The sequence below is a fragment of the Watersipora subatra genome, chromosome 4 (assembly GCF_963576615.1).
Source record: "Watersipora subatra chromosome 4, tzWatSuba1.1, whole genome shotgun sequence".
Classification (NCBI taxonomy): Eukaryota; Metazoa; Bryozoa; class Gymnolaemata; order Cheilostomatida; family Watersiporidae; genus Watersipora; species Watersipora subatra.
In genome coordinates, this window is record NC_088711.1 from 63,249,484 (window position 1) to 63,264,876 (window position 15,393).

The 15,393-nt window shown below is 35.7% G+C and overlaps 1 protein-coding gene across 1 annotated transcript; it reads left to right on the plus strand.

Annotated features, from left to right (window-relative positions):
- The first annotated feature begins 596 nt into the window (after positions 1–596).
- Positions 597–13,153, plus strand: LOC137393440 (small glutamine-rich tetratricopeptide repeat-containing protein alpha-like). Its single transcript, XM_068079992.1, has 8 exons — positions 597–705; positions 2,855–2,990; positions 3,161–3,246; positions 3,373–3,551; positions 3,838–3,942; positions 7,572–7,711; positions 8,041–8,176; positions 12,344–13,153. The coding sequence occupies exons 2-8, from the start codon at positions 2,891–2,893 to the stop codon at positions 12,570–12,572; spliced, it is 975 nt and encodes a 324-aa protein (XP_067936093.1). The 5' UTR covers positions 597–705; positions 2,855–2,890; the 3' UTR covers positions 12,573–13,153.
- Positions 13,154–15,393: the final 2,240 nt, after the last annotated feature.

Here is a 15,393-nt window from a genome sequence, read left to right on the forward strand (position 1 = left end):
TTTTTCCAGTTTTTCCAGTTTGTCAGGCTTTCTATTCTGACAGCTGTCTGGCCGCTACTTAGTTCACAGCGTCATTGTTGTATGAATAGACAAGAATTGGGAGTTATCCTGTATTTATAAAGAGTAGGATAACTCTAGTTTAAGCTAGTTCAGCTACGTGTTCTTGCTTCATGAGAAGCACTTTTTGAGTTTGAGCTGAATAAATAAAAACCGTTTGTATTTTGTTCTGAAAACATTTATACTGTGAATAATCAAATGATATCATTACAACAGTCACTACACTAGAAAAGTATAGCTGATTATTTGTTAATGTTAAAAACAGTAATGAAAATAAGCAAATATACTCGAGTAAATAAAAGTGAAAAACTTTGGCTATACAGGCACATAAGTAGATGAAGGTTTGCACCCAGTAATGTGTAATAATGAATGAAGTTTTAATGATGAAGGTTTAAATTTTAATGCTGAACTGTAATGTGATTGAACTACGTGGATGCTGTCTGTACCAAATCGAGCAATATTCGGAAACCCGGTCGCCTTCCATCGGTTCAAGAAAAAAACCTCGTGACAAAAAGGAGTGAAAAAATATCATTCTCATTGACGGTTTTGGCTTCAACCAAATCTCTTCTTTCAGAAATATATAAACACGCGTCTTACATAAAAACGTTTGTTTTACTCTTGACACTTGTAGATATTTTTGCTGTTAAAGTAAGTTTAGTATTGACAGTTTAGCAAAAAATTTAGTTAAAGTTTGATTTACAGAAATTTTGATCTATTCGCCTTGTAATTTACACACACCAACTCTGGGCTTGATAGTGTTTAATGCATTGTAGAGTCTCATAATGTGATTCTTTGTTCACAAAAATGCTTACAGTTATTGAGGATGATTTATTTTGTCAGCGGATCATTGCAAACTTTTTGTCGTCACTCACTGATGTTGTATAATCAGTATGAAATTGGCTGTAGAAACATTTTGGTGATTATATATTTTTGATTGTATTAACAACTTATTTCTTTTATGTTTTTATTGTAGCTATAAAGTTGTTTTACATTTAAATAAACTGTACTGGCTGTACTGTATAGGACATACATTAGTTACGGGAGTTAATATGCGTTGGGTTAGGAATATAGGGTCACAATGAGTTACATCAATTTCCTTTATTTCAAATGTGAAATAATATAACTATAAGTTGGAGATTTTTAGAATCCGAGCTTTGGTCTAAATGGATTAAACTCATATCTCAAGGTGCCACTGTATTTTTATCATCCAAGTAGCTAGAAAACTTGATTCACGTTCAAGTATGTAAATGCAAATACTAGTTATGTTTAAAAGGATGCTATTCATTCAAGAAAGGATAAATATGACAAAAATATCGAGCTCGTTAGTAATATGAGAGAAAGTTAATTAAACTTTTATTTTACGAGTCACCACAAGCACCATACGAGTTGGCATACTGAGTTTGGATTGGTTTGATCAACTTTTACTAGTTTTTTAATCAGTAAATAAATCACATGAACTAGCTTGGTTGTTTTTTTAGAGCAGGCTACTTCAATGTATCTAGACTATCATTAGGCATTTTTATATGTTAATTAAGCCTAGTTCATATTTATATTATTATTATCAACTGTAATGATAAATAAGCTTAAAGCTCTAAGGACAATTAAATGCTATTGTGTGTTGTACATAGTTCAATTTTTTATAATAATGTATTCAGTTTATACGATATGACACGCACAGCTTTTTAGCTTTATACATTCGTTTAATGCATCTGAAAAACAACAGAGTAATAAAATAGGGTCAGCATCGAATAGGTATTATGAAGAACAAAAAAAAACTTGCCAAACTAGTTATTAATTATCAAAGCATTTATTGATCGATGATCCTATTAGTTTTTCATGCTTAGGACCTTGCTTGTCATGTTTAGAATTATCTTATCAATCACTTTACTTTATTTGTTGTTGCAAATTTTAAGCTGGTGTGATGTGCATTTTCTAATTCTATAAAACAGAGATGTCAAACTCAATTGTACAAGGGGTTAAAATTCAGAACACCATCTAGGTCGCGGGCCGAACAGGATAAGCATTTATTGAACACACTAAAACTAAATGTTTTGGAACATAAATATGGATAAAAACAGACAGGAATATCACTCCTAAACAAACTTCAGGTCAAATTGATGCGAGAAGGACGCAGCAAGGCATCTGAAGCATTGCATTATGGGATCTGTAGTTCTGTGCAGTATTATGTAATCAGTGCTCCTTATCGATGGGCCACGAGTAACAATTATGTAAAAGGATCTTGCGGGCCAGATCTGATTATGAGGTGGGCTGGATGTGGCCCGCGGGCCATGAGTTTGGCACAGGTGCTATAGAAGGTCAATCTAAAAGTTCTGTACACATATTAACATCATCATTTGCAATGGTTCCATAGTGTCACTACTTCCGTTCCTCAAGTTTTACCCAGAGAAGTTACTAAAACACACCATCCCCATATTCTGAGAGATCATCCTCGATTCGCTAATGCTTAACTTATCCAAGTCTGACTGCAGATTCTTCCTTCATGTAAACTTAGGTCCTCTGCTCATCTTGAGTCGTCTGCCATGGCACTGTTGGCAGGCGCTTCTTTGTCCATCCTACTAAAATGCTGGTAGAATCTTAACCTCCCCTTCTGAACTATTTCACTCCATGATTGTTCTCTAGTTAACTTATACACCAAGTCATTGCTGATTTCTCTCTACCATTGTACATTTAACACCTTCCATTTAACACCTTTCAGTATACATATTGACATATGTGTGTATCTGCATCATTGTAGCCTAAGGGATTGTGTTTTTTAAGCATTGTCTATTTACTTTAGACTAGTAAAAGCAAAGAACGGAAGCACTAAATAAACATGTCATCTAAAGAAAGGACGGTATGTGCAATAATAAAGTTTCTCAATGATGAAGCAGCCAATAGCTCCACTGGAGAGGAAGCTAAAGAGAGCATAGAAGGTTTGTCCCGATCGTTGTTGCTTTTTAGAAAACTCACTGTTTAGTTGGAAATGTTTCAAGGCTGTTAGTGGTTGAAACTAGTATTGCACTAGAGTACCTGGTGGTGAATTTGGCTCCCTTTGTTAAACTTTCTTGTGCTAACACATGAGACAGGTGCTTGTTTCATGTAGTGGCTAAGCAATGCCTGGAGACTGCCTATGGACTCTCACCTGACAGTAGGCCTGATCTGGATTTAGGCATGAGCCTCGAAGAGTTGGTGAGTACATGCAGTTATACATGTCTACTATGTCTGTATGTTTATGCTCTGGGCATAATCTCGTTGAGGTCTATTGTCTTATGGCTTGCATCTGCCTAGAGCGTTGACTTGGTAAAACTGTTTTAGATAGAAAATCGGGCTCCACCCCCGAGAAAGCCTGTGACAGCAGAAATGAAGAAAGAAGCAGAGGCTCTGAAATTAGCAGGCAATGAACATATGAAAGCTGAGAGGTATATGGATGCCGTGGAGTCCTACAGGAAGGCCATAGAGAAGGACAGCACTAACGCCATATACTATAGCAACAGGTCGACACAGAAAAGTTATTCATCTTTCAGCTCTAGCTTCATTGACATTCTGGTCCAAAGTGCTTGAGTTGTCTTTTGTCATCAATTACTTTAAATTGATTTGGATTTTATTTATGCCAGGACATTGGTCAATGTTAGTCTACTAGGAGTTTCACTTAAGTTAATTATGTGACCATAAATCACTTACTCAAAGTAATACTTTACAGATTCTCTAACTGGTAGTTGTATGTGAGTCGTATGAGTACACCCCTTGAATTCAATGACTTAATCTCATTTAACCTTGCAGAGCCGCTGCGTTCAACAAACTTTCCAGGTTTCAGGAAGCTATAGATGATTGTGATGAGGCAATAGCAATAGACTCTAATTACAGCAAGGCTTATGGTCGAAAAGGGTGGGTATATTTAGTAGTCTATGTATGCTGACTGGTTCATACGTTCATTATCAACAGCACGGCTCTCACGAAAATATCGAGTAATTTTATTTGATATTCTCATTTGATTTACATCATTGATTTCGATCATTTAATTTAAATTATTATTTTGGACACAAACCACTATTTTTTTTTCGTAATTTTGCAAAAATGATTAATTTTACCTGGCACTTCTGTTTTGCTCAGTATGTAACAAACCCATAAACATTTTTCTGTCATGAATTAGCGATGTTGGAGATAATTGACTGCATGTGTAGTACAATGTTACAGAAGGCGGAATGGGACATTTTAGCGCATGACTCTTTGATGTGACGATTTTTTGCACGGGACGTTTTGGTGCAGATATTCGGCCGCAGATTACGAGTTCAGAATTTATCTTTCATCGAGCTTTTGCTCCTCAACAAACTTTGCTCCTCAACAAACTTTAAGCAAAGCGAGAAAAATAGTACATAAGAGCTACATTTACATATTTGACAGATGTAGTTCACAAGATCCTTTAGTCAAATTTGGCGATTCGAATGTAAACATTCATGTAATTAACGAAATAGTGATTAAAAGTAAAAAGTGATAAACGCTGAAATGGCCACTAATCATCAGATGCATCAGTTCGAGCTGCTCACATTAAGTGTGCTGAGTAAAGTACTGGACGGGTAAAGTACGCCAAACCGAAATAAAATTTCGGTTTGTTTTTGTATGTATTTCTTATGTAGATTCTTATGGGTGAAGTTTCATGAATGAAATGTTTTTTTTTTCAATTTTTTGTTATTATGAACGTGCTATTTATTTACTGTATACACACATAAATACTTTCTTCAGTGTACAAATAACACTGCTAAAAAGTCTGATGTCAAAAATCCGTGTGCCAGAAATTTTTTAGACAGTATGATCATCGCTATTTGAACCTTGTTACCGCATTCTTATCAAAACTTTCATTTTGTCATGTTGCTGTGGTAAGATATCACAGCAGCATCTGATGACTGCTGTGATAAGAATGCAGTTGTTTTTACTCAATTAATAAATAGTTTATTATGAATTTTAATTATTCTCGTATTACAGCCATTTTTACAAACTACTTACAAAGATGAAATGAGTTTTTTTAATCAAATTTTTTGTGTGCTGTTTGGCTTCCAAAATGAAAAATTATAATTTTTGTTCGGGTTATAAATATTCTATAAACTTGAAGTAGTAATAATAAGTAGTAATAACAGTTAATCATTTGCTGTTCAATAAATAACATTTTGCTTGGAAAAGCCATCGGAGCGGGATTTGATTTGGAACTGTGGCGGAGGGCCTGACTGATTGCAGAGAAAAGGTTAATAAAACATGAATCTATAAAAATATGCTTTTATCGTTATTGTAAGTTAGGCTCATAAAAATGGAAGTCTAAGTTCGGCAATTTATAAGTTTGTTTTATGTGGGAACTTGTTTTAACTGAATAAATTTAAAATTAGCTTAGCTTCCCCTTTGGCATAGTATGCCAACGCTTTAACATGGAAACTAACACACTGATAGGCTAGCTAAATAACAAACACAGTGATAGGCTAGCTAAATAACAAACACACTGATAGGCTAGCTAAATAACAAACACACTGATAGGCTAGCTAATTAACAAACACACTGATAGGCTAGATAAATAACAAACACACTGATAGGCTGGCTAAATAACAAACACACTGATAGGCTAGCTAAATAACAAACACACTGATAGGCTAGCTAAATAACAAACACACTGATAGGCTAGCTAAATAACACACTGATAGGCTGGCTAAATAACAAACACACTGATAGGCTAGCTAAATAACAAACACACTGATAGGCTAGATAAATAATAAACACACTGATAGGCTAGCTAAATAACACACTGATAGGCTGGCTAAATAACAAACACACTGATAGGCTAGCTAAATAACAAACACACTGATAGGCTAGCTAATTAACAAACACACTGATAGGCTAGATAAATAACAAACACACTGATAGGCTGGCTAAATAACAAACACACTGATAGGCTAGCTAAATAACAAACACACTGATAGGCTAGATAAATAACAAACACACTGATAGGCTAGCTAAATAACAAACACACTGATAGGCTAGCTAAATAACAAACACACTGATAGGCTAGCTAAATAACAAACACACTGATAGGCTAGCTAAATAACAAACACACTGATAGGCTAGCTAAATAACAAACACACTGATAGGCTAGCTAAATAACAAACACACTGATAGGCTAGCTAAATATCTCTGTGACTGCACCTAAAATGATTTTTACTATACTATTGTGAAGGATCTTCTGAGTGACAGCCGATGTTTGCTTGGTGCTTTTTTGTGTTTACAGTTTCATGTTAACTGGCCAAAGACTTTTGGGAGGTTTCTAATGACTTTATTTTTTCATGTCATTTCTGTAGGGCAGATAAATGCTATTACCGTTAAACCTCTAATTACACCCGTCAAAACATACAGAGTTACCAACATAAGGCATTAAGCTTTAGCAAATATTCGACTCTATGTCCAAAGTGATCAGATATGGCAGTCGATGTTTCTTAAAAAATGATAGCTTGGCAGGAGAAAGTAAAAAGGCTAATTAAACAGAAACGTAAAAAATATAAAACAAGATGAACTAAGTTATCTTAAATTTTACCAAGAGTAAGTTACACAAGTATTTCTATTACCATTTCTACCTCCACACCTGCACATTGTTCAGCCTAAACTTCCAATCTTATATGTCTAAGGTACAGTAATGATGTAAACCTCTTTTATTGATTATTGATGTGTTAATTTCACTTTTTACATATAATTGATCTAAAAAAATTTATATAATATTTTTTGCAGTGTTTTTTTAAGGATTATTATAGGTATTCTGAAGTTTTGAGCCAATTAAACATAATATGATGTATTATTAAAGTGACATTTGCTCCTGCTCATAATAGTCTCAGCATATGCACCAGATGCTGGAACAAACTTACTTTGTATGTAAAGGTTTGGCTGTAAAACAAGTAATGAATAAATGATCAGCGAATAGGTTAGTGAAATGTAACAGATAATGAATGGGAGAACGTGACGCGACAGTTGGTATTAGTCTTCCTTGGTCTGTCACAAAGACCAATCAAAAGCTAGCAACCTTTACAGCCACACTCCAATAGTAGACACTTTGGATATCTGTGATGTGAAGGCGTCCAAAATGTTAGTATGTGGCCAGGCTTTTATTGTATTATGGATAGCAAGCCCTGAGGCTATAGATACATTGAAGATGGCTCTCTGTTGGCTGGCTAATACAATTAATTTATCGTTGTGAGATGATACAAAGTCTTTATCCTTGCTCCAGTGCCATAATTTTAAGGTTCTCAGTCGAGTTGAAGGCTTTAACAAGAATGCTAGTCATTGTAGTACTTGTCGGGCTCACAAGTCATGTTTCTCATGGCTTTATGATTTCATTACTTACACTGGTTCGACCATATCTTTTCATTGCGTCAGTCAGGATGTAATTTTGTAAAGCAGTTGTTTGTATGCGCTACACATTTTCATATGTCAGATCACTTTTGTTTTTAGTTACTAAAACATTCTTTCTAGTTTTGTGCTCTTTGCAGGCTGGCACTGTCGGGCTTGAACCAACACGGTGTTGCGATAGAGAACTACAAGAGGGCCATAGAGCTCGACCCTAACAATGAAAACTTCAAAACAAATTTGGAGATTGCTGAGGAAAAATTTAAAGCATCTGGAAACCAAGGTACCCAATTCTCTCATGTATTGCTGAACCTCTCCCTCTGCCACATTCGTTCGTCTGTCTGTAAAGTGGCAACAAAACCTCTCTTGTCTCTTGTGTTTATTTGCATTTTATTGCCAGGGGTTATTACCTGCAGCATGTATGAAAGTGTTATCTTATGTTTTTGGGCTGTAGCATGAACTAAATGAATCACATATTCAATATATCTACATATCATCCACTATAGGAACATTGAACAACTTCAAGTCCTCAGTAGAGTGTCCATGGTCATGGGGGTATAATTTTGTTAAAATCGTTGGTTTTATCATCTGTTCACTCGTCCCATATTTTAGGAGGTTTTGGAGCTGGTTTGGGCTCTATGTTTGGAGGGGCCCCAGGGGGCATGCCCGATATTGCCTCGATTATGAACAACCCTGCTATGATGCAAATGGCCAGTCAAATGATGCAGAGTCCAGGCATGCAGCAGATGTAAGTTGTTATAGATTATCTACAACGTCGATAAAAGATATCTGGTGACCAATATGTACTGCAACACGGTAGGGTTCTGCAACATGGTAGGGTTCTGCAGCATGGTAGGGTTCTACAACATGGTAGGGTTCTGCAACACGGTAGGGTTCTGAAACATGGTAGGGTTCTGCAACATGGTAGGGTTCTGCAACACGGTAGGGTACTGCAATATGGTAGGGTTCTGCAAAATAATAGGCTTCCGCAACATGGTAGGGTTCTGCAACATGGTAGGGTTCTGCAACATGATAGGGTTCTGTAACATGGTAAGGTTCTGCAACATGGTAGGGTTCTGCAACATAATAGGGTTCTGAAACATGGTAGGGTTCAGCAACATGGTAGGGTTCTGCAACATGGTAGGGTACTGCAACATGGTAGGGTTCTGTATGTAACATGGTAGGGTTCTGCAACATGGTAAGGTTCTGCAACATGGTAGGGTTCTGCAACATGGTAAGGTTCTGCAACATGGTAGGGTTCTGCAACATAATAGGGTTCTGCAACATGGTAGGGTTCAGCAACATGGTAGGGTTCTGCAACATGGTAGGGTACTGCAACATGGTAGGGTTCTGTATGTAACATGGTAGGGTTCTGCAACACGGTAGGGTTCTGCAACATAATAGGGTTCTGCAACATGGTAGGGTTCTGCAACATAATAGGGTTCTGCAACATGGTAGGGTTCAGCAACATGGTAGGGTTCTGCAACATGGTAGGGTACTGCAACATGGTAGGGTTCTGTATGTAACATGGTAGGGTTCTGCAACACGGTAGGGTTCTGCAACACGGTAGGGTTCTACAACATGGTAGGGTTCTGCAACACGGTAGGGTACTGCAATATGGTAGGGTTCTGCAAAATGATAGGCTTCCACAACATGGTAGGGTTCTGCAACATGGTAGGGTTCTGCAACATGATAGGGTTCCGCAACATGGTAGGGTTCTGTAAAATGATAGGCTTCCGCAACATGGTAGGGTTCTGCAAAATGATAGGCTTCCGAAACATGGTAGGGTTCTGCAAAATGATAGGCTTCCGCAACATGGTAGGGTTCTGCAACATGGTAGGGTTCTGCAACATGATAGGGTTCCGCAACATGGTAGGGTTCTGTAAAAGTATTGCTCTGCCAAAAAATTGCTTGGATGCTAATATCGAATAGTTCAGCAATGCAGAAAAAGAGTTGAGGTCAGAAGACATTGTGGAAGGTATTGAACAATCAGAAGAAGCTCATTCCATCGAAAGCAACAATCAAATGCAGCTATTCGAGCAAACGATGCAAATAGTTTTGTTTGAAAAACGTTAATTTTTGTTTCTGCATGTAATATAAGTATGTTTCGTTTATGTCACTTTTTCATTAATATATATTTGTAGCGTTTGATTGATTATCATTATATAACCTATAAATTCCACTGTCATACAGGCCACGACCAAAGTGATATTGGAAAAAAAGAAAGGGTACTGATGGTTGAGAAATGCAATATTAGCAGTCAAATGGCACTGCAGTGCAATAGGATAACTGCAATGGTAGCTGTAATGTACTGGGTGTGGGTGTTATTATATACAACAAATAGCAATAATGAAAGGAAAAGATTATATGTTTATATCTCTCCCCCTGCAATAGGAGAAATGCAATATTGGCCAATATTAGAAGTAAAATGCACTGATATTATTAGAGTAATCAATATTATTAATATAGTAATAATATAAATCCAATGCACAATTTTGTTTACATTTCAAAACGTCATAGCCAACAATATCAAGAAGTTGTGATATTTATATAGATTTTTAGAATATCTGTACTACGTAGCCATTGTTCTGTAGTCATCCAAACTTATAATTAAATATTGTAATAATCTCATAAGAATCGTTAGAAAAAAATATCATCGTCATTTCCTTTACTTACACTGCGTTGGACATCAGTTAGAATACCAAAGTACTCAAAAGTGTCTAAAATGTCAGTTACTTCGAAATCGGCAAAAATGAAACGATTTCAGTACTCCGTACTAATTACAGAAACCTTCGGCAATCTGCCAATGCTATAGACTGGTGAAATGTGCACATTATTTGTCGTGAAATGCGCACGACTTAATCGTTCTATTCTCTGTCGCTCGGCGTTTCTATTTCCGGTCTTAACTTTGATAAAAGTGAGGCTTAGCAAGTTTTAATAATGATTTTCGGCCAAATAAATCTGTCTATTTGTGTATAATCCGTTCAGATGGGTAAGTCTTAAGATACTGTCGACACTTTTCGAAGACTTGGTAATATATTTGAATAGGTTTATATGTGTTTTGTATCGTTATTATACTTAAACGACTCTACAAAACGATGGTTAAATTTGTTGATGAGATTTCGAAACGAGGGTTTGCGACGTTGTTGATGAATAATTTTCGTAAGTTGTGTGCACATGCATTTATCAAAAAAACTCAAACTTCGCTCCGCTCATTTGGTCGTGGGATTATAAATTTGCAGATTTATAGCATATTATTTGATAGCATCCTTGCGGTTATTTCAACGCGGCTTGCAATGGATCGACGCTCATCATTCCTCTTCTATTGCACAAAAAGCTAGTTTTGGCTAGTTTTTATGGTATGTTTGTTCTTAAATGTAAAATCACTGACGAATTACTAATTTGTTGGGTTGGAAGGCAAAATGTGTAAGCTAATACAGAGAGCTATTGTGAACTTATAAATTAAAACTAACTTAATAAATGTAACAATCTATACTTATAAATTAATTTGAACTTTATAAATGTAATAATTATTTATTAATTATAAGAGAGTGAAGATTAACTGATAATTATAACCTTACGCGCTAATACACTAAAATAGTACTGTAACCATGTTTGTTTTAAAATGTGAACTCATCTCGAATCATTAAGTCGTTGGATTTGAAGGAAAGATGTGTAAGCTAAGACACAAAGCGAGCACTGTAACGAAATTTTGTGAAACTCGTGTGTAACGAATCCAATATAAGTCTGTTGAGGAAAGGAAATTACACATGTTAATATACTATATCCATATTAAAAGAAACATTAAATTAAAAATAGGTAATCTTCCTACAAACAAAGCTATTTTAAATCAATCTGATTGAAGATTAAATTTTATTTGAAAGAAATAACATGAAAGCCTTAAATAAAGAAAAGAAAGCAGATGTTGTTCGTATTTAATGATTGTGGAAGTATGTATTTTACGAAGCTAAGCTTTAAATTTGTCAGCGGCTAAAATTTTATCTACTATATGTAAACATTTTTATATTCGTTTTCACTATTAACTTACATCGCTGAACATCTCTTTCATGCGCTGTGGGAGGTATTTCGGCGAGTATCATATCGGCAATTTCGTCAATAATCAATACACCGATTGCTAATTGTAACTTCAAGAGAAATTCTTGTTGATATCGTGTGCCGGGAAAAAAATTTGCCCTAACAAAAAATAACGAAAAGCATCATGTTTAATAAAGTTAGGCGAAAAATATTATATAACCGGGTCATCATAACGCGTGCAATCGAGAAAAGGGTAAACAGTATCTGGTAAGAGCTATAGAATTCTAAGGACTGTGTAGCTCAGTGGTTAAATGCGTGGTTAGAAACTTGTGGTTGTAATATCCGTGAGTTCAAATCCAGCACATAGTGAGCTTTTCATTCCAAGATTTTAATATCTATAACTGGACAGGCAGAGCTACGAACAGATAACGACAGACGATGACAAACTTTGAAGTTAATATATAGACTAGTAGTACGGCGTGTATACACCGTACCATTATGTAGTCCTTGTATGCGCTATACTTTATGTAGTCACACCAGTAGGTTTTACTTGTACACATTAAGTGGTAGCTTCAGGCAGCGTCATCAGGTTGACATCTGCTCGTACAAGAACTTGATCATCTAGCATTTTTACCGCTAAATATATTGCTGATATTTTATTACTTTTGTCTGAATTGCATCTGTCGGATAGTTCAGCTTTCTGTGGTTTGCAACAACACAAGCTATTTTCTGTAATACCAAAGTACATGCGGACACAAATTTTGCGAATACAAGAACAAGAATAGTTTTTGATATCTGTTTTTATTTTATTTTTGTATTTGTTATGCGCTAAAGCATTAAACACGGGGTCAAGTTTCATAAAGCTATTTACGTGTTGCAGGATGAGTAACTTTATGACCAACATGCAGAGTAGTCAGCCAACAGAGTCTGATTCAAGTGAGAGTCAGCCGGCGGCACCGAACAATATTGAGAACTTTATGCGGGCGGGTCAGCAGTTTGCTGAGCAAATGCAAAGGACAAATCCTGAGTTAGTAGACCAACTGAGAAACCAGTTCCAAGGGAGTATGGGGGAGGATGAAGGTGGCCCCAACACTGGAGGCAATCAATAGACTAACCTCTCTCACTTGTCAGTCACTTGTTTATATGCACTCTCGATTCATTGTGCGGAGTATATAGAAGGACACCTTCACAATCTAGCTAGCGCAATAGTTTCATATGTTCTGTACATTTTATCATTGGCAAAACATTCTACCACACGCTGCTGGACTAACTGCTTGTTAAAGTTTCTGTTATTAGACCAACATAAAGCATTTCCTCTGCAGCACGCATTTATGATTAATTTTGTTTTGGGGTTTCGTTAGTGCATTTCCTTTTGGTCCACATCTCGTAGTTCATCTTGCCATATGAATTAGATAATACATCTTCTATATTCAAACCGTTTCTTTAAAATATCTAAGCTTGCTATGTTGCTTACAATGACAAAAATATGAGGTTCTTGTTTTAACTGAAAGAATGGAACAAACCTTGTAATATTAGCTAGCCATTCCTTAGAACTGCAGACTGGTGTTCAAGCTCAGTGTTGTGTTATATTGCCTACAGCCCTACATTGTGTTATATTGCTTACAACCTTCATGTCTACATTTGCTGTATTTCCAACAATACAGTATATACATGTATATATATGGCCATATATGAAGAAGATGTTATATGAATTTATCAGGTGTACTAAACAGTAGAAACACACACTGCAGCTTATTGGTTGTAGACATGAACGATAAATTTATTTGTTGTTGTCTTCACTCATCAACTAGTGGACAAGAAAAAATAACTCGCTAATTAGCTTTGCGCAACATACAATTCCGAGACAACTTATTCTAAAAGAGAAATACATGTATGTGAAATATTGTAATCACAGCTTAATAGCTTTAATTTTTATTTAAAAAATTATAAATTTAGTGTTATATTACGGCGAGTCACAAAGCCTCGAAATGTAAATATTGCGATATAACGCGGCCATGTTGTTTTCCTTAGATATCCTCAACGATAATACTAACCATCCTTATCACAATTTGCGCGCTCATGATAGTGTTTCAAACGTAAGTAACTGGTTTGAACATTGATAATACGTAAATATGCATATATCAGTTGAACGAATGTGGTTTTAGGTGTTATTCCTTTAGGTCCTTGTTTATGTAACACCTCAACATATGCGCTCTTTACACCAGTTCAGTGATAACGTTGTAGATGTGTGTCCGTACAAGCTTTCAATTGATATTTGGAAACATAATTTAGGGATCTTGTAAATTTATAGGTATGAAAGATTTTAGGCTTTGTTTTAACGCTGTATTCAGATTATTCTTTTAACATTTGTTACATACGCGTAGAACATCAGATCTATTTTCCGGCTGTAGCCATTATCTGTAGAGCTTTGAATCAGCTTTGTAACTTAACTCATGCTGTTGCAAGCTTACAACAGCTCAATAGTATGTTTATAACTTTATATCAGTTTATGTCTAATAATAATCTTTTCGTGCTCATATAAAACGCAATCAACAGCATCTTCTATTTAGTCGATATACAACAGGCCGACATGATTATTTTCGACAAGAAAGAACATTTTCGTTGGATAAATAGCTACAAGGGCGTGGCAAAGCAATTAATAGTTGAACTTTTGTATTTTGGGTGAATTAAGATTTATTGAAGATTCATGCAACTATGACACATGTCCATGCATTGTTTTTGTGACCACAGAGTATAAATGTCCCTTCCTTGGTTGCCATGTCAGTTAATACAACATTAAGCTTTTTAAGATAACTCAACAGTGTAATAAATAAAGTGGTCATAGTAAAAGAATGAGGTCATAACCTATCTCACTCTTTTAGGGTAAAACATGTTTTGTATTGCTTTTTGCGCAAAGTACTTAATAAGGAATTGAAGCAATTTCAGTTTGACGAATATATATTATGGTATTGTAAGTAACTTTTGCAATTTATGTTACATTACTTAAATGCCTCAAATATCGGCTTCATTGTTGAAATGAAGCTAAAATCTATTACACGTACTGAGTTCATTGACTCGCATGTGAGTTAAAAAGAATAAAGCACTGGCTATGATAGCCTTTGCTTCAACTCTAACAATCAATCATTCAGTGGACCTTCAACTCTCCACTAATAGAACTGAAAGTCACTGACTCTCTTTGAACCTCGCTGTCGTTGACATAGATTTTAAAAGGTTTCTTTTTATACCATGGATACTAAATTTGGTTTTATTTGGACTTCACAACTCTAATTAACTTCCTTTAGAATGGTTGAGGTTTTATTGTGAAGTACCGCATTGAAGTACATGTCTGCTTTACGTTATCAGGAATTTTTGCATTGCATCAAATATATGGTTCAACTGATTCATAAGATGAATCAGTTATGGAAGCTATCAGCTGTTTCAAATCTCTGCTATAGCTAAATGGTGCATTTGACATAAAGATGAGCTATGCTTCCAGTATTAGTGTCATAATAATATATATACATGTATATATGACTAATTGCGCTGTAGACTGTGGCTATGTATCTCTAAACAGAGTTGAGTACGAGCTCTGATACTGAAGCATTACATTGTCTCCTTGTGCAGTTATATTGTTTTGCAACAACACTGCATTAAATAAAAGTAAGCCACTCATTGTTTTTTTATGGACAGTTAGGTGTTTGCTTACACTCCTAATAGTTGCTGGGCAGCAGTTACGACACCCTATTAGCCATAGTACTTTAGCAGTTTGGGAGCTGAGGCTATAACTTAATCATCATTTGCTACGATCTCTTGTTTTGCTCATACCCTCATACCTTACACATAAATTTTTATGTTGTCAGGTAGCCTGGGGTTCCAAGGATGAGACCCATTAAAGCTGATCATCATGCAAACTTTGACTATGACGGGAAA